This window comes from Stegostoma tigrinum, chromosome 3 (genome assembly GCF_030684315.1).
Source record: "Stegostoma tigrinum isolate sSteTig4 chromosome 3, sSteTig4.hap1, whole genome shotgun sequence".
Classification (NCBI taxonomy): domain Eukaryota; kingdom Metazoa; phylum Chordata; class Chondrichthyes; order Orectolobiformes; family Stegostomatidae; genus Stegostoma; species Stegostoma tigrinum.
Genome location: NC_081356.1, coordinates 31,654,425 through 31,681,781, shown reverse-complemented (window position 1 = coordinate 31,681,781; position 27,357 = coordinate 31,654,425). Strand labels below are relative to the sequence as shown.

The following is a 27,357-nucleotide window of genomic DNA, read 5'->3' as shown; positions in this document are numbered from 1 at the left end:
TGCTTGAAATTTCTCAATTTTGGAAAGACCAATATGGTGTGGTGGTTCAATGGTTAGCACTGCTCCCTCACAGCACCAGGGACTTGGGTTTGATTCCCCCCTTGGATGACTATCTGTGAGGAGTTTGCACATTCTCCCTGTGTCTGTGTGGGTTTCCTCTGGGTACTCCAGTTTCCTGCCACAGTCCAAAGATGTGCAATTTAGGTGGATTGCCTATGTTAAATTGCCCATAGTGTCCTGGGATGTGCAGACCAAGTGGATTAGCCATAGGTAATTTGGGTGGGGCGGGGTAGGAATTGGTTGGGAGGGCTGGTGTGTACTCAATGGATTGAATGGCCTGCTTACACCCTGTAGGGATTCTCTGGACTCAGTGAGAAGGCGCTCCCAGCGTGATTGACCAAGAACCTAGGACCATGTTGCCCCTTTTTTTCTGACCATGTCGTACCAATGCATGGGGAAATAAAATTAAACATGATGTTGCATAGAGTTCAAAAGAAAAGAATGCAGACAATTTGTGCATTTAGCTCTTCTTAATTACAGAGCAAACAGGACATGAAATATATGTTGTAAGGTATAAGTCTCATCCTGATATGAACAATTAATGAAGATGAAAAGGAAAATGGTGGGTGGAACCATGGCTACTCAGCAGTCTATTTCAGCAGTGGCTGCAGGCAAAGTTTTGTGTAGTTATAGGATTGCCCTTAGGTTGCTATTTTATGAATTATAATTTGGGCTAAATAGTAAGTTCAACTTTCTATCCAAAGAAAATTTCTCTCAAACAACTTGAAAACAATGCCCAAGGGGCCTTTGTAAATTACAAGACTGTACGATTTCAATAGTGAAATTGCACAATCTGGTCTGCATCCTTCATGTCCTCCCGGTACAGTCCCAGGCCAATGGAGCCTTCTTTTTGCCATGGTTTCCATTCTCCTCTTCCCTCTGTTATTCTTCTGTAATCAATTTTGCACATGTCCTGGGCCATCTTTTATTTCTGACAAAATGTCTTCAAACTGAAATGTTTTGAGGATGATTTCAACCTTAGGTACCCATATGGAAGCAGATATTTTATGGGATAGAGGTGTCCTCTCTATTTGGGGCTGATTTCAGAGACCAGCTGTCTCAAGAGGCCTCTGCCCACCACCCTGGAATGACAACAGTTTAGCTGTTTTCATAGATGTTGAACTTAAAACATCTATGCAAGGTTTAGGTGAGGAGCTACTGTATCTATTCTTAATTGGCTGCTTTCATGTGTAGATTGTCCTGATATCAAGTGACTGGGCCTGTATCCTGTGGATTTTAGGAGTTTAATTTAAAAACAAACTTTCACAGTATTAAAGCCTTTGAGTCATAGATTTATCAAGGATGTTCTCCATGGTAGATGTTTTAGAATTGAAGGTTGCTATCTCAGAACAAAGGACTGTTCATTCAGAACTGAGAGAAGGCATTTCTTTACCAAGGTGTGAATCTTTAGTATTTTCTATCTCTGAGCTGTGGATTGTCAGGCACTGGGAAATATCCAAAACCTGTGATTAATATATTTTTGGGTACTGTGAAGCAAGGAATGGGCAGGGGCAGGGGGTGGGAGAGAGAAAGTGCAGGAATGCAGATTTTAAGTAATCATCCACAACCTTATTGACTAGCAGATAGATTTAAAGGACCAAATTACCACCTCCAATTTCATTCTTTTATGTACCTGTTAAACTTAGTTTGATGTTCACTCCCAGGAATGTAGAACCATAGAATCCCCTACAGTATGGAAGCAGGCCATTCAGCCCATCAAGTCCGCACCAACATTCTATCCATACCCACCCTACCCTATCCTATGCATAACCATGCATGTTCCATGGCTAAGTCACACATCTCTTGATACTATAAGCAATTTAACATGGCCAATGCACCTAGTCTGCACATCTTTGGGATACCTCAAAAATCTTTCACATATAAATGCAAAGGTTATTGTACGCAGTGTGAACATGCTGGAAACTTTTAGTTTATCCCATAGCGATCCTAGCTGATATCTGCTTTGCCTGCCAACTTTAACTTTCACTTCTATGGTTTTATAGGTCTTGTTTTTTTTTACAAAATGAGCTTTTCCATTTTATTAAAGATTGAATTTGCACCAGTAAAACATTATTTGCTTGAACTTTGCAACATTTAGCTGGAGCTGATCAGTCTTCTAGGTGTTGACCGTGGCTCAATGATTAGGTCATTCATTCTCATGCATAAACATCTTGTGGCAGTTCAACAACCCACAAAATATGGTTAAGCTAGTTTACAGAAACCAGAAATACACCCTTGACTTGCAGCTTGTGTGCTGTACTATACTGTAACTTTATCTACAAAATAACTTGTTCTCTAAACAGTTTGAAGTGCCAAGTTAAGACCTGAAGTTTAACATTAATTTTGTTCTGCCTAGTCTTTTGAACAAGATGTCAAACTGAGGCCCTCACTGTCCTCTTCCTTCCACACTGTAAGGATTCTATGGTTCTACATTCCTGGGAGTGAACGTCAAACTATGTTTAACAGGTAGATAAAAGAGCTCCTGCAAATAGTCGGTCATATTTCATAGGTTACTAAAGTGACAACATCGCAAAAGCCCTTAAATGGCTGCAAATCATTTTGGGACATGTTGGTCATTAACGCCCTTGTTTATAGGACCCATAGATACAAGTGACTATGCTTCAAAAATTACATCCATGTTTACATTACAGCCAATGATAACTGGACAACATTCTGCTGAATAAATACAATTTGAATAAAAAGCTTTCTTCAAGTTCTTTGCCTGAAGGTAGATCTGCCTATGGTACCATAACCTCCACCATGGGGTATGGCAAAGAGGTGGGTCCGAATCCATCACAGCCAAGACAGAGATTGAACAGCACTAATCTGATCCATACTGGCTAGCCTAGAGGCAACTCAGTGATTTCAGAGGGCTGGAAGAGTATAATAGAGTGCTCCTGGTAAAGCACAGCAGACAAGGTCAGTGTATTTTCTTTTTCAAGATCATTAGTGTACCAGATGAGTTAAGACAACCCAGTAATTTCATGGTTACCAATACTGAAAATTTTAAAAAATTTCTTGATTTACTTAACTAAACTGAATGAAATTCCTCAGCTGTTGTGATACGATTTGAACAAATATCCCTACAGCATTCGTCCAGGTCTCTGGGTAATAGTCCTCCCACAAATATTTACGACATTTCAGATTTTTATGATGTCATCCCAACAAAAAGGCACAAAACATTTTGTCACCACTTGATTTTTTTTTAATAACAATTAAAACATTAATGCCATACTTTATATTCTTATACCACTTCATAAAGATGTGACAAATAACTAATACAAAAACTATTCACATTACAACTACATTCAAATCTGTTTTATTCAGTAAAAAGTTGAATGTACAATTGACATCTCTGAATATATAGTCTTCTGAAGCAAAATTTCACGGTTTAAGCATTTAGTGGCAGAGTCTGGAACACAGTACAAAGTTGAGAATTAAATAAAGCACATTTGCATTTCAGTGCCTACCTATATGTATAGCAAGGTCAGTGTCACTTAGCAGTCTCAGATTTTAACCAACAAGTACAAAGCTGATACATTTCATGTGACTGTAGTCATCACATATACATCCCAAGACATACAATCAACATTAAGGCTCATTTTTAACATCAAAGCCCACGAAGAGGCACAATCACAGATCTGTTTTGACAACTAAAGATCCCTGACTAAATCTGTACGCTACAATTAGCGCTGACATGTCTGTGTGCTTTGAGCATGCAATCGATAAATGTAAATGGCTCAATAAAGATATGAAAATCATGAGATCATGCTTTGGTGCCACTTCATTTTCAGCTGTTTCACACACTGCTTAGTAATTTTATGGAAATGATTCAACTGCAACCTCCAATTTTTTTAAAAAACTTCACAGCTGAAATATCATGGAAAAAACCAGCATTGCATCAGGCTGCAAGTAGAATTCTCATTTCAGCACTGGTCAGATGAAAGAAAGTCATAAATAGAACAAAAATGAGTTGTAAAAAAATTACAAATAACATTGACAATGATATACAGCAAAGCTCAAATGATGAAAGCTTAAAATTAGTGGATCACAACTAGACAGTGTTGGAAAGCACAGGACTTCCTCAGGATTCACCTGATTCATGCCTATGATGAGAGTGATGAGATTATGCAAACAAAGCGTTATGCCTGAGTGGTGCAAAAGATACACAAAATAACCCCTCACACCAATGAAATGATGTCATAAGGGTAAAGTGTTAAAATAAATGAGGGAAGTGGCTCAATCAGTAGTGTAAATGAATGACATTTTCCAAAAACTTTCCAATTTCAATCCCAATATTCTGTGATTGGCCAGCAAACTTGTGACGCAATCAATGGAATTTAGAACAATTTACAAAAAAAAAGCATCAAGGGCAATATTATATGCCAAGATTTGCCCGGTCACAAGATGAACCAGATTATCTGAGCTTAAAGTGCATCATTTGCCATCATGCAACTTCAAATAATTTCATTATTGCCCACACTATGGATTTGACTGTCCAGCAGCGATTTCTGAAAACCAACATTTCTTTTCAAAAAAAAGAACATGTTTAAATATAGGTGCTAGAATTGTTCAGAACGCAAACATTTCACAAGTCACAGTCTATGTAACATACATGCCATTTCTATATGGCCACAAATTTAAAAAAAATACAAATGCTACATAAAGTTCAGGGCACAAAATTCTGTCAGTCCAATCTGAAGACTCAGGCATACAAATAGCACTTTCAACCCCATTTTAACAGATCTAGTTCACCACTGAAATCAGTTGTAAATTGTGACTAATGAGCTCACTAACTCCAGCACTTTGAATACAAACACTAAGAAGAAGCCTGGGCAAAGTAGAAATTCAACTGCATGCATTAAGTTTCTGCAAAATTATTGCATTTCCACATGGATACCAAACTAGCTTTAATTAATGAAGACCAGATCAAGATAGTAATATTGAAACGTGAACCATCAACAGATCTAGTTTGGCAGTTTCTGAATTAGTTGCTGCGGTCGTAATTATAGCCTCATACATGTCCTCCTACCTATCAAACATTATTCAGTAATGCTAAAGGACACACTAATATTTACAAGCTGTTGAACTTCACACCCTTACTTCCAAAATACTGAAAGTTATAACCTGAGGATGACCAATAATAAAAGGAGAAAATCCTGAATACACAAGCTGTCTAACCTGCTTGAGTTGAGTAACTGATGTAAAGTTTTATTTGAGGACCTTTCTATCAAACTTCGGGTGAAAAGCCATCAACCTGAAATGGTTAACTGTCACTCTCCACACATGCCACCTAACTGAGATTTTCCAGATTTTTTTTCTATTTCAGTTTTCCAGCATCCGCAGTAATTTGCTTTTGTACGAGGATGTGCAATTTAATTTGGTCTTGAAACGCATGAAGTAATGTCCACTGAGCAGCTTTGATCCTTTTTTAAAAAAAAGCTACTTAGCTATTCAAATGGCAACCAAAAAATAGAACTATGTGCTATTACACATGCAGTGATTAATACTAATGTTGTTCCAGAAGGTTGCAGATAATAGAACTACTTTTGGTCATTGCTATGAGGCCAAAAACTGTTTGTCTGTTAACCCTCTTTTTTGAAGGATCTTTTCATACAGTCTGCATTGGAATATCCAACAGATATTTTCATATCTTTCATAAGCAGCACTGTTGAATTACCAAACACAATACCTCAAACCTAATGTTTAAAGGAACAATATCCTTGCATCTTTTAAAACTGTTAGGTTAAAATATATTTTGTTTTAAAAAAATTTAACCTATCTCTTTGCATGGGCGGGGGGGATTGGGATAGAAAAACATGCTTTTTGGCCTCATTTTTTTTCATTTTCTGCAAGTTTTTTTTTAAATTTCAACTGCAAGTGCCAGGCAAATAAATTAATCCAATACAAGGACACACAAGTAAAAACTAAGGAAGATAGAACAATTTAAAAGTCTTTGTACAAACATCATACATAATACTTTTCTTAGTTTAGAGTCTGGATTGAGTGTTCATACATCAATGATTTCTTCAGCTGTGCCACCACAACGCAGTCTGTAACGTCCTGTCCGCCACCTTATAGTGGGATCCCAGAGGGCAGACAAGAAAATGTATATTGTCATGGATTCTCTGATAAACCAAGCTACTGCATAATCAAGTTTTGAGAAACACAGAGGACCACCCTGAATTGGAAGTTGGGAGTGGGCGAGAGGTGAAGGGAAAAAGGAGAAACAAGTTATTGTTTAAGTCTTATGCCATAGATTGCTTCAGCTATGTTGTTAAATATATTAACAGACGAACTTTTAAAATAGAAATAGAAGCAAGTTGCAAAGTTTAAAAGATTATTACTACTTAAATTAACAGGAAAGAAAACATGCACAGATCACTTAGCTTGCTTTTTTGTCCCCCCCCCCCCCGTAAGTAATTTTAGGACTGACAGGTCTCATTAAGCACAAGGAACTGCACCAACATTTAGCCCTCAGTAAATATCACAAACAGATGATGTGTATTTATCGCCTTTCTGTACAGAAATATCTTGAGATCAAAAAAGTACTAAGTAAAACCAAGGATAGTCTTTTTAATTTGTTTTAGCCGTATGTGCTCTTCCACCATTACTTCTTCTAAAAGCTCAAACAATTTCCCCATGATTACTTTTGAAGCACGCAGTTATCAGATCCTTTACAATAGTTTCTAGCACCACTCACTTAGTGTCCTTCAAAAGCAACCTCCAAACCCTCAACTAGAAGAGCAGGATGGCAGCATCTCCACCTGCAGGTGCCACTTTGAGCCATTTACTATCCTAAATTAAACTGTACCATTACTCCTTCACAATCACAAGATCAAAATCTTGGAATTTCCTTTGTAACAAACATTGTGGATGGTCCAGCCCTTACAAGAACTGCAAAGGTTCATAGCCATCATCATGCTCTCTGGAGATATTAGGGATGGGTAATAAATGTTGGGCTAGTCAGTGAACAAATAATTATTTTAAGCGTTCTCTACTACTGAGGTCAGGTAAATAAACCTACAGTTCTGTTTTCACTCTCCTCTTTTCTTGTATAGGAGTCATATTTACTATCTTCCAATCTACAAGATGACCACTGATAAATCCACTGTCTCTACAGCCACCTCTTTTAACAGGAGGATGCACATCATCAGGGATAGGGAAAGATCAACTTTTAAGTTCCATTAATTTCTTCAATATGTTAATTTTTTTTTCAAGTTTCTCATTATTGCTAACTCTTTCGTTTTCTGTCCTGGGGTTGTTTTTGTACTTTTTGAACTCCTTTCAAATAAAAAGTTTGCAGGGCATCAAAATTGTCTCCTGATGACAGCACGTGAAGACAGAGCTCCCATTACAAAGAGGGCAAATACATAGTTAAACAAACAGCTTGAAACGATTGTAATTAACTTACATGTTTGAAATACTACACTAGGTTTTGTACAACTGATTCAATCAATATGACTTAGTTGATCACATACCTGGACTCCTCTGAGCTGAATGTAATCAGATATAAACCATGCCAAGCAGTGACACATAAAAAATACCATAATGTCCCATTTGAAGACATGATGAGCAGCCCATCCAATTATCAAACTTGCAACAAAGCACTCTGAGATTGGTTCACATACAATTGTAGCAGGCAGCATGTTGATACGCAATTTTGACCACCTTAGTCAAACCAAAAGGAAAAAAAAAGTAAATGACATTTAAAACAATTCACTCAACTTGTTTACAATTCAACCTAAAAGTGGTACTTAGTGGATGCAATTTTAAAATCAGTCAGAAATTTGAGGTTTGCTGCTCAGTGCAGTATCAATTGTTGAAGGGTTGTTGAATAAGACACTAAAACAAGCTCACTTCTGCCAACTAACACAGTCAAGAACAAGAAAGCTACACCTAACGGTCTTCCCAACACTGACCCATTAACCAATATGACTGATAAGATTGTAAGATCATTATCATATTGCTGTTTGTGGAATCTTGCAATATGAAAATTGGGCACCATGTTTTGTACATTACAATAGTGATTATACTTCAAATGTGCATTGAGCTGAGATTTCCTCTTCTTTAAGGACAACCTTTGACAAAGTTTTGTTTATCGCCTTTGTTTGATTACACTTTTGCAAGTGACATGGAGCTTTGTGTTAAGATGATGCATAAATGAAAGGTTTTTTTTGCTCGAGTAACTGAACAAAGGTTGACGAGCAGAGCTGAGGAACTGTCGTAAATTATTCGACATAAATTAAAATGTAGAATAGCCTAGATCATCACGTTAAGCACCTATAAATGCCTCACCTGATCATTCGTGACTGGAACAGGGAAATGGAATAGCTGCCAGAATTTTGCATTGCTACTTGACTTGCCATAGCAAATTTCCAACCCCTAAAAATGAAATCGACATAATTAATCAAGATGACATTTTTAAAAGTAAAAAATATTTTTTGAAGAAATTAATATCAGCCACATCATAACCAGTTCAACTGCTTATTATTACATCCAGATGTGCTGCAATTAAAACAAACCTCATGTGCCAAAAAGAATCAAGCTACTGGCATCTGTAAAGATTCCTACTGCCAAGATGATAAAGGAATTAAGACAAATGTGCAAATTCTGTTAGATTTCAGATGAGTGATAAGTTTCTCAGAAGACCATTGATCCTGAATAACCTAAATCTGTACAGTGGGTAGTGTCTTATTAAGTAGAGCTGAGAACAGATATATTGACCTTGGAAGTAATACTGCAGGTTTGGAAGTGTTTAGGATTTGGAGAGGAGTTGATAGTCTGGACGGAGAAAATGTTTCCTTCATAAGGAAGAGTCTAAGATACAAGGAAGCAACCTGAAATTCACAGTGAAGCCATTCAGGAGTGAAATCAAGTTGGTATAAGTGTAGAATTCTTTTGCACAAAAAAGTGGATGCTAGCTAAATTAACAATCTTAAATCTGAGATTGGCAAGTTTTCAAGATAAGGTATATGGAGCCAAGGTAAGGAGGTGGAATAAAGTAACAGACCAGTCATTGACAGGCATAACAGGTGATATGCATACTACTATTCCTCGTTCCTAGACAATCATTTGATTCACAAGATTCTTGATGCCACTGCCTTTTGGTAACTTATTTTCTTTGAGACTGAAGGCCCCTCATTACCTCAACAATGAAGTCCAACAAAGTCAAACTCGGGTTACAACAAAAGCAAACAAACATAAAAGGGCTGCAATAACCCAAAAAGATACCACTCTCTGGACAGAAGAATTCCCCGGGTAATGTTGGAGATTCATTGCTGAGGGAGTTGAGGTTTTATTCTCTGGACAGAATCCCTGATGGTTTGGTGGCTCACAGTTGAAACTGCAGCTAACCAGGAGAAAAAACAGAGGAGAATTTGCACCATACCACATGGAGGCTTAATTATTCATTGAGTCACATCATTCTCAAGAGAAAAGATTTTTATGAACAAATTCAGGACAGAAAGTAATCAGGGATAGGTCAGTTAAATGCTAGAAATAGTTCTTAACTGAAAGCTTTAAAAGTTTTTGGAACTTGAGATTTGTGTATCCATGAGATCCCAAATACTCACCTGTCTGCTATTGCCTTGGACATAAAATAATCTTCAGCTATATACTGAGCAAAAGCTATAAGTCCTCCAGCTTGATCTAATACATCTTTTCTCATCAGACAGGACATTCCCGTTACACATTTGAAGCCAGTCACGTTGGCCGATATGTATGTTCTTGGATGTGATGTGCCAAAGTATACCTATGATGTAATGAAGTTGCACAAGTTTAGACATTTCTACCGCAGTATAAATCCAGCCAAGTTCCCCAAAATTAATTTAGCTTTTCTATATGTTTAAAGGCAGTACAAACTTCTTGCACTGCAACTACACTAAGCAGATATAGGCGATTTCAAGAGTATATCTGCACTCAGTCATGAAAATTACACCAGGAATTAATAATTATTCCTTAACTAGGTTACAGTGAAGTACATAATAAAAGTTTTCCATGATCGACTTAGGCTGAAATTGGAGCCCTGCATACAGTTCTGGTCACAGCATAGGAAGGGTGAGATTGCATTAGACAGGGCGTAAAAGAGATTTAGCAGGACACTGCCGGGGCTAGAAGGTCTGAGCTATAAAGGAAGAATGGACAGACTAGAGAGTTGTTTACTTTGGAGTAAGGAACAAAAACAGGAGGGCACTTTGTCTATTAGTAGTGGGGTCAATGTCAAAGGAGCATAAATTTAAGCTAAGAGGTCAAAAACTAGAGGAGAATTTTTCCATCCAGAGGTAGAACATATTACCTGAAAAGGGTGGTTAAGTAAGAAACTCTTGTAACAATTAAGCAATATTTAGATATTCACCTGAATTACTATAATGCCTGGGCCTATGGCCTAAAGCTGGAAACGGAATTAGTGTAGTCAGATCTTTGTTGACAAGTGTGGATGCGAAGGGCAGAATGATCTCTTTTGCACGGTAAATGTCCCTTTGAGTAAGAGACCAGCACAAACAGAATTCAGGTCAGATCAGAAAATAGGGTAAATCTTGAGATCACATTACTGCAGACAAACCAACACCCAACATAACTAACAGATCAGGTCACTCCTCATGAACTCCATGTACTGACTAGAAGTCTCAAATTATCTGTTGAGTTTTAGACACAAGAGGAAAAACTGATTTATCATAAAGAGCCCCCTTATGCTTCTATAAATTACACAAAATATTTTTATGTGTTAGTATGTTGGGAAAAGATATTGTTTCTATGTATTAGAGATTTCATATTAATAAAAAGAACTGGCACAGTTTGAAGGACTCTGTAGCACACTTGGACAACACAAACTGATGTATTTCATTGAGGCCTATTAAATTGCTTCTGATTTAAAACAGTAATAAATGTCTAAAATAATTAGGCAAATTTAGCTTGGTGTAAACTTGATAGCAGTTGTTCTGGTTGGTATTACAGATGAATGTGAAAAGGCCAACAGTCAGACCATCTGAACTAAAATATTGCCTTTTTAGAGTCAAAGATGTTTTACTTGGTTCCAGTTAGATCATTTGGTTATGAAGGACATCTCAAAACAATTTAGCTTTCTGAAGGAGCCACAGATAACTGGAATAAATTTAATCACATACATTTTCCTTCTTCAGTGCTGCGTTTACAATGAAACCCTACAATTATGGCAGCAGACAAGACTACAACAAGGGTGATCTTATTCCTTCGCATCGTTAGGAAGGCCTTTGCTAGGGTCAGTCAAAAGACTCCACCTCCTGCAGACCAAGTGTACTCAAACATACAGTGTGCTTTTCAAACTGGCAGATCTGTGGTGGGCACAGTCTTCTCCAAATGCCAGGCAAAAGGCAAGTGTAGGAACTGGGTATACATCTTTACCTTCAGGTAGGGTGGGAGGACATTTGATACCAGCAACACAGCAGGACTCTAGGTTTTTGACAAAATTGGCTGCATGCCAAGATTCCTTTCTCTCATCCATTTCTGCCAGGGCGACATGCACTGCAATGCAGCTCGATAGCTCCACTTCAGTGAAGAATGGAGTGAAACAGAACTGTGTCTTAGCGCACACTCTGCCTGGCTTCTTCACTGTGTTTGACATTGCCTTCCTTGCAGATGTGGAAGGAATCTAATCTGCTTATAAGGTCAGATGGTAAGCTCTGCAATCTATCAAGGCTCAAGGCGAAGAACTGATCAGCCAACTCTCTCATTACAAAGACTCCCATACTATCCCTATAACTTGCTCTTCCTTTCGATAATCATCATGAAAACTATGGCCATGGGATAAGGAACCGCATCGCCACTTATGGTCACATTACAAAGCACCTTGATGAAATGGTTAAAAGTCCTACTGCCTTAAGACCACAGCGACAGACAATTTGTTTCCCGATGGAGAATTTGACACATGCATATGGAAAGCAATAACTACTTCTGGCTGATTTGCAAAATGTATGTGCAATTCATTAAGCTGGCTCAAGTTGATGGTTCATATGGCCTGTGTTTCTCTAGTTTTTGTTCTTCTCCTAGAGTCACTAGTTGACGACAAAAGAATTAATTACATCTCCTGTGGGCTTTCCTGCTGTACCACAAAAATCAGTGGCTAAGCAACAGAAGGCAATGGTGAAAACAACAACAACCCACAAAGGCACTTGGCAGCTTCACGTGACAGTTGTGGTAGAACTTGCAACTCAAGGGATGGCTTCCTTGGTAATTAGTAAAGGTACACTAAATGAAGATGTCTCATCAAAAATGGATTTATTTGAAACATGTCTGTCACAGGTGGAAGGATGCTGACTACTGAATGATCAATAAAAATGCATGCTTTTTTGTTATTGCGCAGTAATTTTCCACAACCAGGATGTGCATAATGAGGGGTAACAAGTTTTGATATCAGATGCGCACACAGAGAGGCAAACATTTAAAATGTTGGTTAGGACAGGGACCAGACCCAGAAACTGGATGGTCAAGCATTTAGTGGAATTGAGATCAAGAGAGCTGAAAGCAGGGCTCTGACATAACAGATACAGAAGGAAATGAAACTGGAACCAAGACAGAGGGATACAGGTTGCCACAGAGGCAACAAAATGGTTAGAAATGAAGTTTTAACATTAAAGTTGCTTTAATTGGTGCTTTCCAAATATTACCATCATAAACGTATGCATTTACTTTATTCCACAAAATCCTTTGGATCAGTGCAGTTGAATGATTTAAGCATAGGGGATTGAATCTCTCCAGAACATTCAAATTATTAATAAAACATAAGCTATGCCTTCAAACACAAACACTGCATTGCAGTCCATTCTTACTTGTTCTAAAGTAGCAGCAAATCCCTGCCTGTCAGCAACATACGGTAATCCGTGCACCAGGCCCACTTTCTCAGTCATCATGTTGGCCATGTCAGTCAGTGTGTCCGGTTTCACTGAATATTAGGAAAGTGGAAAAAGTTTTTAAAAATTAGAAACTCTGCTTGGTTATTATTCTTCAAACCTTAGCAACTGCGTAGCTGTACTTTTTAAAAATTCTATTTTTATAATGAACTTTAAGGAGTTAATGTTGGCATATCCAAAATGTCCAAATATTCACTACAGCAGTGATGAACTCACCCAAACATGTTTAACAACTGACTGAATTAGTAAATGCAGGCTGTCTCATGTGTATGTGTATATGGCATTAGCACATTTCTCAGTTTTTATTCTCTCTCTCAACTTAAAGTGAGTGAAAATTCAAAAATATGGGACTTCAAATATTATGCATTTAAGTACCATTGTCTAGAGTGTTAAATAGCAATAAAGTAGGGAAATCACACAGTTAATACAAAGTGTTGCTTACCTCGAATTCCACTGTCACAGATCCATACAAGTTCATATTTGGCTACTTCATAACCTGGCATCAAATTGTTTATCTTGGGATTGATGCCAACCTTTTTGCCACCTGGAAGTTACAATCATTTCCATTAATACTATTTTACAAATAATTCCCAGATACTTATCAACCATTAAAAACATTTCCAAAAATTTGGTCTGGAAACACAACTTCTGCAGTCTTCTTTACACAGGAAATTACCAGGAAATGAAGCAAAACCAGTTGCAGGGAATATTATTTATACCTATCAGAAAATATTGCAAAGTAGAATGTGGCTGCATATTTCATTTTAAGTATGTTACGAATGATCTGAAGACTGCTTTGGAAAATAAGAGCATCTGAATTTAGCCCTTCTGTTAAAGCAATCACAGCACATGGTCAAGAGTAACACAAGCATATCTTCTCCCACAATCTAAAGTTGCTTTTCTTTTTAAAAAGTGTAATGTTTCTAGTTAAATTGATTAAATAGATAGACAAATAACAGCTTCACAACACATAACAGCCTATACGGGTTAATGACGCCATTTATGGTCCCCATTCCCACCACTATTTACTTTATCTCACCCAATCAACACATCCTTCTATTCATTTTCCTTTTTATATATTCATCTATGTTCCTCTTACATGCACCTACGCTATTTATTTCAACTGGTCCATATGGTATGGAATTCCACAATCTCACCATTCTGTTCAAGGACTTGCAGTGTTAATTTAACTATGTTTCTTAGTTAAATCTCTCTCACTAGGCCCTATAAGAACAATAATGGCATTTATCAGTTTTTGAGGAAATGTTTTATTACAAACAATCAGAAATGACCACTGTAACTAAGTTAATTCAATCATGTTGATATCAAAATTAAAGTAGCATCACTGATGTGTTAATAATGGTCTCGATAATGGTGAAAATGATGGCATTCAAATTATTTAAAAACAAATGTAAAAACTTCCAATTTATAATTTTGGAAAGCTTTAGCTTGGTGAGGTTTGAGGAATGATGTCAAAGAATTTATACTCTCATAATTGCAAAGGAGCACCAATTTCTGTCAATACAATGAAAACTGTATGCGTTAAATGTGCTTACCAATAAACAATCTGGCATCGACATTTGGATATTTTCCTAGCAACTTTTTACAGACATCGATTGCAGGATCATCATGATCTTGTACGCAAAGCAGTATTTCAAACTGGCAGAAATGGGGATGGTAGAGAAAGGGAGGAAAGAGGTCATAAGCATTCAAGGCATAAGTATTCATAGGTAAAGTTACATAGTCCCAAAGGTCCAAAGGGCTGCTCTCTCAATACACAGAGATGACAAGTGGTCACCACACCTCAGGCAAAGGGGGAGGATGAGAGGCATAACCTTCATGATAACCTCAGCTGGTGCAGGAACTGGATCTGCATTGTTGGCAACAATCTGCAACATCAAACCAGCCATCAAGGTGACCGAGCTAATCCACCGCATGATCCAAACTGCACAGTGCAGCTCTCAGAACAGTCAATACAGATTCACAGATAAACATTTCTCGCTATAAAGGATTTAAATTCAGGACTGAACCTTCGTCTCATACCTGTCATTTTTTCACCATTCTAACATTCCTCTTAGAACAAAGTTCTGATCTGAAGTCAGGCAAAGGAGAAGTGTTTCTTCATAATTCAAAGGGCAGAGGAAGGAGAGCTAGTGACATTACTCGTGAACTTTGAGAAGTCAGTTCAATACAGACCCTGCATAGGTGCTGAGTGATCTGGACGATTTTGTAACTTCAATGACTAATTAAACATATCCCTCTCAAACTTGCCATATGAGTCAAACGCAGGCAAAGGGGGCTAGGTCAGTTTAGAAATCCTGGTTGGCATGGATGAATTGGCTTAAGGGCCTATTTCCGTGCTGTATGACTATAATTTATCTAGCAAGGTTTCATCGCAAGGTGTAATGGTGCAAAATTACCATAACCAGGATAACAGTGGACTAAAAATTGTTCAAGGTATTCCTTCAAATTAATCATCTGTTAATCAATCAACAGCAAGTCGAGAAAATTGCAGCTGAAAGTTGGGGGTGTATAAGGCAAAGCCTGTGTGTGGGTAACAAGTTACAGAACAGTACAATTTAAAGGAGCAGGTGTGGAGAGATGCAAGGCAATGGGGTGCAAGGAGGTGCTATGAAGTGAGGGCTGGTGAGGTGTCCACTACGGTTTCTAATTTAGAAACCCAATATAAATTGGGCAAAGTTGCGGATAATACCAGAACTACAAGTGAAAGTGAAAGAGGGAACTCAAATTATAGAATGAGCTGGAATAAACCATGTATACAGGCAAATTTGTTGCTAATCAATGCACAATGATATCTTAATCATAACTAGATGCAATGGTCGACCTGCCGTATCTCTACAGAATAGCGGACAAGTTCACAGAACGTTGAACTACGCAGTCAAAATAGAACCATTGTGGAAGATATGATTAGACTTGCGAATACTTTGAAAAGGTTTACACCAAAAACAACGCGCTCCGTTTTAATGAACAAGGCTCAAAGCAAGAATTCAAGGCAGCGCAAGTTAAGAGATAGAAGGCTAGGAGGATCTTGTAGCTATACAGAAAGAAATAACAGAGAATATGGCACTTTCAAAGAAAGCAGAAACAGATCTCATTAATACACACAACGTGTGAAGTAGTCTGCAAAAGGTACTTCTAGAAAATTATTTCAAGATTTGGCCTAAGGTTTAACCTGGCAAAAGGAAAATACAAGATTTACATTGAGGTTTTTAACATGCTGAATTAATGGACATAATAATAAAGTTGATACTGGGTGTCATCTTGGATGCACAATGATAGGTTTAATGGCCTCCTCAAATGCAGTTATCCTGTCAATTGTAAGGACAGAAATAACAACATTATATAAAAATATCCCATTTTCTCAGTTACCATTACGACTGCCTAAACACACTCCTTGATCATTCTCTATCATTTATTAGCTAACAATAGAGCTTTATGAAGTGTTAATACATACTTTAGGATAATCAAGCTCAAAGAAAGTTTCCAAGTTGTTTATGAGGTTTGGATCCACTCCTTTCAAGGGTTTAAGCAGAGACACACCAGGAAGCTTGCTATAAGGTTGTTTGTCTGTTGTTTTCTTGTTTAGTCGAAAGCGCCTGAAGGATATAAAGTCATCACAGTTACAATGGTTTTATCCATTAAACATTATTTGTACAGTATTTAAGAAACTTCAATTTTCATCACAGGATAGAATGGGAAATGAATATCAGTTTGAATTCAGGAGTTAACAGGCAAAGGGTGTCTGCAGTATCCTTCACAAAAATGGAATGAAAGTCTTTCAGAAACATGGAACAATATTAAAATTGATAGAATTTTTCAATACATAAAAGCAGACTTGTACAGCACTCACATAATAAAAGGAAGCCATCTTTTCCGTCAAAAAAAAAGCTAGTCATTCACTATCCACCAGAAGTAAATTAGCCTTTCATGAGTTAAGCTGTACAATATAAATGAATGTAATTTGGGTAAACGCTGCCTCTAATCTTCAGTCACAGGAATTAAGCTAAATACAAAACCTAAATATTTCCGTGATGAAGCCCAAATAAAGAATAACGCTGTTGTTGAATGCTTTCTAACACCGTTAGTGAAACAAACAGTAATGGAGGTAGAACACCAACATAACCAGAGCTACCTGTAGTAGACTAGTGGATAACCTTCAAACTTAAGAGTCAGAGTTAAACTGCATGGAAACAGGCCCTTTGGCCCAACTCGTCCATGCCAGCCAGGGTTCCTAAACTGAGTTAGCCCCACTTACCGGTGTTTGGCCAATAGCCCTCTAAACTGTGCCTATTAGCGTACCTGCCAAATGTCTTTTAAGTGTTGTAATTGTCCCTACCTCTCTCACTTCCTCTGGCAGCTTGTTCCATATACGCACTACTGTGTGTGAAAAAGTTGCCTCTCAGGTCCCTTTTAAATCTTTCCTTCTCATTTTAAACCTATGCCCTCTAGTTTTAAACTCTTTTGTCCTGAGGAAAGGACCCTATTTACCTTATCCATGCCCCTTGTGATTCTACGAACTTCTGCAAGATCACCCCTCAGCCTCCTATGCTCCAGGGAAAAAAAAAGTCCCAACCTATCCAGCCTTTCAGTATAACTCAAACCTTCAAATTTAGGCAACATCCTTGTAAGTTTTGTACCCTTTCCAACTTAAGAACTTCCTTCCTATAGAAGGGTAATCAGAATTGTGAGGAGTACTCCAATTGTGGCCTTACCAATATCTTGCACAGCTGTAACATGATGTCCCAACTCCTGTATTCAGTGCTCTGACCAATAAAAGCAAGCATGCCAAATGCCTTCCACACCACCTTGCGTACATGTCGTGCTACATTCAAGGAATTATGTACCTGCACCCCTAGGTCTCTGTTTGACAACCCTAAACAGGCCACTCCCATTAGACTTTTACCACTTGATTGGTAACTTCCTAAATCTCTGCTCCAAGCAACACTGTGGGCCAAATCATGGCTTTTTTCAGAAATTGCTGCCTGTCTGCCAAGTGTTGTGAAGAAATGTGACATATGTCAACATGTCTAATGATCAAAAAAAACTTTACTTCAAGTCAAAGTATTTTTTAAAAAATGAGCCACATTTATTAGTAGATATTTTGACAAAACTCAAATCACCCCAATGATATTTGCCTTTTGTATCAACTGTTATGCAGTAATACATTTTAAATGCTAATTTACTTCAATTTATTGCACAATGAAGCAATTGATTCTGGTTTACAAGTTCAAGCAACCTCTATGCTAATACATACAAGGTCTTGAGGAAACTTGGCTGTGTGGATGCGGAAAGGATGTTTTCTCTTGCAGAAGAGTCTAGAACGAGGGTCAAAGTTTAAAAAGAGACTGACCAATTAAGACAGAAATGAGCATTTCTTTTTCCTCTCAGGGGTGAGTGCCCACAGAATACCCTTTCTCTAAAGGCAGTGGACATAGGATTTTTAAATATATTGAAGGCATAGAAAGAGTTCTGAACATCAAGGGAATGAATGATTATTAAGGGTATGCAGGAATGTAGAGTTGACGTTTAAATCAAATCAGCCATTCAGCAGGCTCAAAAGCCTGAGAGGCCTACTCCTGTTCCCAGATTTGTAATTCAGAGTTATTTAGAACTTGCTAAATTAAACAGTAACTGGCATGCTGCAATAATAGTTTTTTTTTAAAAATTTTAAACATGTAGAAATAGAAATATTAAACATATTTACTGGAAGTCAGTTTCATAAATTGTCACAAAAATCAGTTTCAAGTAAAATCAGGTTAGAACTTGAGCTTCAACAGCATATTGAAGTAGAAGACGTCTCTCATTTTAAAGGTTTATTTTTAGGCAGCTTTAAACATACACAGTTTCTATGAGGCACTTTAATCCATTTATATTTGCGTTGCCAGATCCCAGAGCGGGCCTCTGCAGGGGCTCCAAGCAGGGACATGGTTCAGGGAAGCTGCACTTAGTGATGCGTAAAACATCAGATTAGTTAACTTTTCAAGTGAACGGAAAACGTGGCTGCTTGAGAGAATCCTGACTGCAAAGCTGTCTTTTTACTCTTCCAAAGGCTAAGGATAAAAATGTCTGCACTTCTCCACTGTAATTATCTAAGGGCATTCTTACAATCTTCACAGCAGTTTACATTTAGTTATATCAAAGAATTTGTTTGGTACAATTTAGATTTGAGCAGGAAGGAGACATAGAAGGCATAATTAAAAAGGGTGCCATCGTTTAGTCTCAAGCAGACACTAAATTCTTAAAAACTTTCCTCCAAAGTAAACATTTAATATAATCTCAAAATGGGACTAATTACATTTTCAGACTTTCCTTTTAAATTTAAATCTTCCATTCTCCATAATCATGAAATACAATGCAGGATTTTATTTTGGGTGACATTAGGGATCATGTAGCAGTGACCAACTTTTGAACAGAGCTTTTCTCAAGTGATACACAAGTCTGCATTCCCAATGATCCACGAGTGTACTTTGCTAAGCATTTTAACAACTGTTCTTTGTTCTTCAGGAGCATATTGGATAAGGCTAATGAGTCAATGCTTATATTGACAGACATCCTTAGTTCTGCTCTATGAAAAGGGAAATTGCTTTCTATAGAACTCATTGAAGAGATAAATGCCAGGTGAGGAAGGGTGTGAAAATTCTAAAGCACAGAAAACCAAATAGTTTTTCCAGAAAAACAAGAATATATATAGTTCCTTTACATTGTAAAGCATTTCAAACTACTTACTCCAAATGTCAGAAAACAAGATTTCACATTAAGCCACAAACAGATTCTTGGCACGTAACCAAAAGCTATGCCAAAGCGTTTGGTTTTAAGGATGGTCATAAAAGGAGGAAAGAGGCAGAGTTTTAGGCAGGGAATTCAAGAGCTCATGGCCTAGACTCAAATGCTATTATTAAATAATTCTGATTTAATAATCAAATTCCAGATGTGCAAGAAGCCCAAACCAGATGTGCACTGACATTTTTGAGGATGGCACGAATGGAGGTGGTTACAGAGATAGAAAAGGGATTAGGCCAGGAAAGACAGGTTTAGAAGTGTACCATTGCTTAGATAACATGCAAGGTAAGACAGGGAGCAGGCTGATCAGGAGTTGACACAAGGCAGGGCATGAATGGCAAGCTAGGAGAGCAGTGGAATAATCAACTGTGGGCGTAACAAAGTGTAGGACAGTGGTGTTGAGGTAGAAGATCAACCAGATCTGGTTGAACGTTAGGGAAGGCTTCAGGGACTGACCGGCCTAATCCTTCTCATATTTATGTTCTTAACTGCATCATGGAGAGCTTCATTACAGAAGGGTTGAAACATAGGCAATAGGAGTAAGCCTTTCAGTCCTTCAAGCCTTTTGAAATTCAGCTCTTTTGACCATTTTTTTTTAAGACCACTGTTGTAATGAGGTCAGGAGCTGAGTGGCCCAGGTGAAACCTGACTGACTATCATTGAGCAAGAAACTTTAAGAAATGCTGCCTGATAGCACCGTTGACGACCCTTCTAGTATTTTGCTGATGATCAAGAGTGCACTGATAAAGCATTAATTAGTCAGGTGGGATTTGTCCTGCATTTTGTAGACAGGATGTACCTGAGCAATTTTTCACAGGCAGATGCCAGTGTTGTAGCTGCACTGGAAAAATTTTGTTACAGGGGCAGCTAGTTCTAGGGCATGTGTCTTCAGGACTGCTGTCAGATTGTTATTCGGGCTCCTAGCCTTTACAGTATCCAATATGTTCAGCTCTTTAGTGGGGTGAAGACTGGCATTTGTGACCCTGGGGACCTCAGGAGGTGGGAAAAAAAGATCATTCACTTGATCTTTCTGCAATTTGCACTGATCTTCTGCAGAGCCATCTCCTGCATAGATGTTTAATTGTTCATCACCATTCATGATTAGATGTGGCAGGATTGCAGCACTTGGCTTTGTTCCCTTGGTTATGGGATTGCTTAACCCTGTCTAATGCACACTCCTTCCACTGTTCAGCAAGGAAGTAGTCTTGCATTGTTGCTCCTCAAGTTTGAACTCTAATTTTTTAGGTATATCCCTTGTTTCTCCTGGCACTCCTCCTAGATACAGAATTGTGCACCTAGTTTGATGGCACTGATGAAATGGGAACATGCTTGGCCATGAATTATGGACTGTGGTCAAATACAATGATGCTAGCGATGATGGCTTAGTGTGTCATGGATGCCAAGTTTTGAGTTGCTTGGTCTGTCCCACTCCGCACAGCGAAGGGTATCTTCAATGCAAAGACAAGATATTGTCTCCATAAGGACCACCAATCCTTTGAATATAGTCATTGACAAACATATCTGCAACAAATAGATTAATGAAGACAAGGTCAAGTAGGTGTCATCCTTTAGTTGGTCTCTTTACCATCTACTGCGGAATCAGTCTAGCAGCCAAGTCTTTTAGGATTTTGCTGGCTCAGTAGTAGTGCTACCGAGACATCATGAACATTAAGATCTCCAATCCAGGGCACAACCTGTGCTCTGGGCACCATCAATCTGTGTTCAAAATGCAGAATTAGCTGAAAGGGGAGCCTGAAAGTGGTAATCAACAGGAGCTTGCTTTCCCTATGCCTGACCTAATACTTTGAGTCAATGAGAAGACTCCTCACTGAATACCACTATGCTACCCACCATATCTGATGTATCTATCTTGCCAGTGGGACCAGATGTACTTTATAGTCACAGTGGTCTACAGTCACAGAATTAAGCAGCATGGAAAGAGGCCCTTTGGTCCAACTCATCCATGCTGTCCAGATATCCTAAATTAATCTGGTGGCATTTCAAGCAGTTGGGCTATATTCTTCGATATCCTTCCTATTCATATACCCATTCGGGTTAACCTAATCATTGATAGTACAACTTAACAAGGCGGCATACATCCTTCATTCCTTATGACCTGCTCTCGCTCCTCTTTACATCACTCGGCTCTGCACACTCAGACAATTATAGCAATCGAATATTATTTTCCTGGCCCCTCTGTTGAAAACAACTGGCACATTGCAAGAATACAGAGAAAGTGCAGAACAGCAGGGAGAGGGTCATTCAGATAAATGTAAACATTAATAGTATTAACTTAATATTAAGATTTTAGACAAAGGAAGACAAAGAGCAATGGTAAAGCTCAATAACAAAAAAAAAACTGGTCTTTTTTCTCTTGCAGACAAGTAGGAATTTTATAATAGGTAATGTCTTTTCAGTAAATACATGGCCACATGCCCTGAGAATACCCCTCATGGTAAGTACTGAAAAATCTTTAAATATTTTAAAAGCTATGTAGTTCTGTGCAAATATTTTTGCAATTTCATATAAAACAGTGGATTCTGAGGGAGAAAAGAAGTTATTTTATTCACTGTGTTATTTCTCTTTCACTGTTCCAGTATCCAAATTGTTAACACTCTCACACGCACCAATTGCAATTCTTTAGTATGAGACTATGTTTGATTATTGAAACTATTAACATGCTTGCTGTTTACAATCTCATTAGACAATCTCAGATTTTCCTGAGTATTGAATATTTGGTTTTGGGCAACATTCTACCAACTTTGCATGAAGCAGTATATCAAAGCAACATAACACAAACAGACCCATTGCAAAATATATGAATACAAAGTACCAGGCAGATTTTCTACAAATGCTGTAATAAACTTATATACAACTTGTGCAATTGTAATTACCCAATCAAAAATCTGTGAAGGACATTAGACAATGCAATGAAATGATTTTTTTTCAAACAAAACTTTAACATGAAGTTCCATGCAGGAAACAGACAAGGCCTGGAATCTAAAAGGTCACAAACCTAGGCAAACATTTATAACACATCTGATCTTTAACAATTTATATGCAGTATTTCTACTGAACTCAATGAGGATACAACCTTGTAGCACACGCTTAGATATTCATATTCAGTATCACAATATAATGGAGAGGCTGATTATCAAAGGTTATTTGGAGACCAAATCCAAAAAATGAAATAAATCATGCTACAGAAGTTCATTTAGTTCTCTACAGTTAATCAAGACTAAGTCTACAGTGTTCTCCACATATCCCTCAAGCCCCACTAATCCTTCAAGTTTTTCACTACAATTTTCTTGCCTCATTTGGAGTTAGTTTGACTTTGACCTATTATTGTCACATGCACAGAGATGCAGTAAAACGTGTTGTTTTGTGTGCTATACAGCAGATTGTACCAGTCAAGGTGCACCAGGATATCAGAACAGAGTGCAGAATACAGTGTTATAGCTGCAGAGGTGTACAGAGAGAGAGATCAACATTAACATTTAAGATGTCTGTTCAAAAATCTGGTAACAACAGGGAAGAAGTTATTCTTCCATCTGTTCATACATGCATTCAAACCTTTCTTTTAAATGTTCTGCCTACTGGAAGAGAGTAGAAGAGAGGGTATAGCCAGGATGGGAATGGCCTTTGATTATTCAGTGGGAACTGCAGATGGAATCAATGGAGGGAAGGTTGAATTGGGCTGTGTTAATGACTTTTGAGAAGATTTGTAGCTCAGGTTGAGGTTCTCGATGTGAGTTTGCTCGCTGAGCTGGAAGGTCAGTTTTCAGACGTTTCGTCACCATTCTAGGTAGCATCATCAGTGAGCCTCCGACGAAGGTGTTAATGTGTTAATGACTCTCTGTAGTTTCGTGTAGTTTTGGGAAGAGCAGTTGCCATACCATGTCGTGATGCATCCTATGGTGCATTTATAAAGATTTGTGGATAGTAGGAACTGCTGATGATGGAGTTTGAGATAACAAGGTGTGGAGCAGCAGGAACACAGCAGACCAGGCAGCAGAGGAGCAAGGAAGCTGATGTTTTCAGCTCCATGCCTTGTTATAAAAATTTATAAGTGTCTTTGTGGACATGCCAAATGTCCTTAGCCTCTTGAGGAAGTAGAGGTGTTGTTGAGTTTTCTTGACCATTGAGTTGGTGTGGAATTTGATCTGGGCAATTTCAAAACTCCATCTTATTCCTTGTATATGCAGTTCCCAGGTTATGAACAGATTCCGTTCCCATCGTGAATCAGTTCACCAGTTGATTTGCACGTAAGTCAGAATACAGAGCAGCTCTTCATAAGTACAGGAAATATTCATTTGTAAGATATTTAAAATTACATCATTGCATGGGATCATGATGTTAAGTATGAGCAATTGCAAGTAAAAAGTTCATAAATCTAGGGCTCCCATATGCTCTTCTAAATTCACTCCCCTTGACCTTAACCACAATCACTGACAAGGCCATCTCAGCATTATTCATATACCTCATCTGCTCCCATTCTCTTACCTTTTGCATCTATCTATCCACGTAGCATAAGCACGTGGGTTCAGCAAGTGGCAAACTGAACATTGTTCATTCCAAGAGAAATGGAACAAAAATAGTAGGATGGTTTGTTCCATTTGTACAAGGCAAGCATAAGACCATCTTATCAGGATGACAGTGCAGTTTTAGTTCCTTATTTAAGGAATGGCAATTGCATTAGCAGTTCTAAGAAATTCAAATGAGTAATTCCTAGGACGAAGGGATTAACCTATGTGATGAATTTGGGTACTCTGAGCCTGTAACCATTGGAGTTTAGAAGAATATGATTTTACGAGAGGACTACAGAATGGATGCGGAGATAATATTTCACATTGTGCAGGAGACTGGAACAAGTGGATTCAATCTAAAAATGGATCTCCTACTTAAGATGGAAACTTTTCTTCAGTGATTGCAAGTTTATGAAACATATTTCAACCGAAAGCAGTGGAGATCAGTCAATGTCATTAAGGCTGAATGAGGCAGATTCTTAACTAACATGGTTAGGCACGAAAGACCTTACAGAGGTGTGGAGCCGACTTGAGAGGCAGAATGATCCATCTGGTCCTGTTCCTAATTCATATATTTAATATGAAACACTCCCATGCCCACCCAATACACAAAACATTTACTAATGCACTTTCAAACATTCGACTGCCTAGTAATCAGAAATCTAAAAGGTCAAAATTATGCAGCCTCATAACTGCACAGCCAGCCTCATATCACTTGATTTTTATTTTCCTTATTTTCCAGTAAGGCCTTTATTCTCAGCCCTCCTTGTAACTCACTGGCATATCCTGAAGTATACCTCCAAGACCATGATAGTCAACGTGTGTGCAATTAGCTCAGAAATAGCTCAGCCGTACACTACCATATTTTGTCATTTAAATTCACACTCCACTAACAAAATATTTCCACCACTAAGGACTCATCCTGGAAGGCAAAATAAAACTTAGCTTCTTTTCTCCAGACCAAATGTCTTTCTTGATTAGATCACCTTGGTTCTTGATCTTCCTGGACTGTGTCACAGAGGTCAAGACCACTAGTTCCGCTACATTTTCCCATGAAACCAAACCACTGCCCTCTCCAAAGCCAGGACACCCATTTTTCTCTATATTCTTTTCCATGTACCCCATTTTTATAAATGTGACAACAGAAAATAGATTTCTGAAACATTACCCTTACTTTCAGATTCATACATAACAACATGGATTTATTTGGTGTCTTTGACAGAAGAACATGAAAACAGAAGAAATGGGTATGTAAGTTGGTCATTTGGAAATTCAAGCTGCCTCAGCCATTCAATAAGATCATGGCAAAACTTCTATCTCAACTCCACTTATTATTTACAACAAAGTCAGAAGATGGAATGGACTTTGCAGTATCGCTATTATTTTACAGGTTGTATCATGGAGGGTTGAGTCGTGACTTTGCAGAAATGTGTGCCGGCTACATGGCATCAACAATAGAGGTAAAGTGACCCGAGAGACAGGAGCCTCTTCTATCAGCCATTTTCCATTTGTATAATTGCATTAATGATTTTGAAATTACCTTCTGCTGAATGATTGGTTGATGAGGGGAAGATTTTATTGCCTCATAAGAACAGGAGGATTTCATCAAACCCTCATCTGCTCCACTATTCAGTTAGTATTTGGGCTGATAAATGCACTTGCATCCACATTTTCTCTTTGACCACTGACACCATTATACACAAAACTATCTTCAAAAAAAACACCTTTGGAGGCTGGGGTTTAACTGTGCTGAGATAGAGTTACAGATTTCCATACCCTTTAGAAGAAACGCTTCCTGGCTTTCTTCAATGGCTTGGTTCTAATTTTATGTTACTGCCCCACCCCCATCTGGACTCTCTGTCTCTATCTTTTTTTTCTTTTCTTTCTCTCTCTCCTTTCTGCTTGGTCTCTCTTTTCTTGTGATCTTTCCTTTTTGCTCCTTTCTTTCCCCCTTTCTCCCCCCATGTCATGAAATTATTTATTTCTCTCACTTTACAACTTCAATCAGCCCAATCAAATGATCCTTTCACCTTCTAAAGAAACAAGCCAGATAACGTACCCTATCCTCAAATTTTGGACCGTTTCATTCTTTTCATCATTCTGGTGAATCTGGTATCTGTAGAAAAAACTCCTTTCTGTCCACTGCAGCCCAAATCTGGCCCACATGCTCACCGAGCGATTTGTTCCAGAAACGCTGTGTGGTTTCCAGCTATTCCAAAACACTGCAGACTTGGTCTTCATGGCTAGGTAGATCCAGGAAAAAATATCAAGAGCAAAAGTCGAGAATTGCTGCTCCCCCCTGACTTGACCAAGATATTTGATTCTCCAAATCATGAAGCTCTATGAATCATCCTCCATTGATGATGGCACCCAGAATGGTGACGAAACGTCTGAAAACTAACCTTCATCCTCCATTGCTTGATGTCCACTGAAGTTTGTCACAATCCTGAGACGATAGTGTAACAATACATCTGCCATTGCAGAGGTTCTGAAACCGAGACCTTTTACATCCACAACTAGGATCAAATCGCATTGTGTGACCACCCCCACCTTGATTATCGTCTCCCAGAGATCCTTATCCACTTCATCTGAGATGACCTACCATCTGCTGTCAGCATCCGGTATTAATTTTGGTTGCTCCAGGGTGAAAACAAAGCTCACACCTTAGGGATTCACAGCCTGGAGTTTGCAGATGACTACTGCATGATGGTCATTCTGCACAGAACAGGACAAAGGCTTTCTGTCAACCTTTCTGGGGCTAGTTAAGCATATCCCGTATCATTGATATTGATGGGCTGGCTCTGGAGTACATGCAACATTTCATCTCCTGAGGAGCTACCAATGAAAAGGTTCAGCACAGAGTCAACAGTACTAGCACTGCCTTTGATGACAGAACCCTGCAGAAGTCAAAAAAAGATCCTAGTCCATAAGGCTGTCATGTTGATAAACTTCCTGTACTGTAGTGAAATCTGGACTGTCCATCAACGTCACATTAATATCCTAGACCTTTAATCAGTGATATCTACGCCAAATGCTAGCAATCAAATGGGAGGTCATACTGGACCAATGTGGGTGTCTTGCAT

At 38.3% G+C, this 27,357-nt stretch overlaps 1 protein-coding gene across 1 annotated transcript in view; it reads right to left on the bottom strand.

Annotated features, from left to right (window-relative positions):
* Nucleotides 1–3,363: 3,363 nt before the first annotated feature.
* Nucleotides 3,364–27,357, bottom strand: part of ugcg (UDP-glucose ceramide glucosyltransferase) — a 30,705-nt gene continuing 6,711 nt past the window's right edge. Inside the window, exons 2-9 of the mRNA XM_048527788.2 lie at nt 16,423–16,564; nt 14,504–14,606; nt 13,390–13,491; nt 12,867–12,979; nt 9,636–9,814; nt 8,359–8,445; nt 7,542–7,731; nt 3,364–6,241 (exon numbers count right to left, since the gene is read on the bottom strand). Of these exons, the coding sequence (XP_048383745.1) occupies nt 6,071–6,241; nt 7,542–7,731; nt 8,359–8,445; nt 9,636–9,814; nt 12,867–12,979; nt 13,390–13,491; nt 14,504–14,606; nt 16,423–16,564 (1,087 nt within the window). The 3' untranslated portion in view covers nt 3,364–6,070. The remainder of the gene's footprint in view (nt 6,242–7,541; nt 7,732–8,358; nt 8,446–9,635; nt 9,815–12,866; nt 12,980–13,389; nt 13,492–14,503; nt 14,607–16,422; nt 16,565–27,357) is intronic.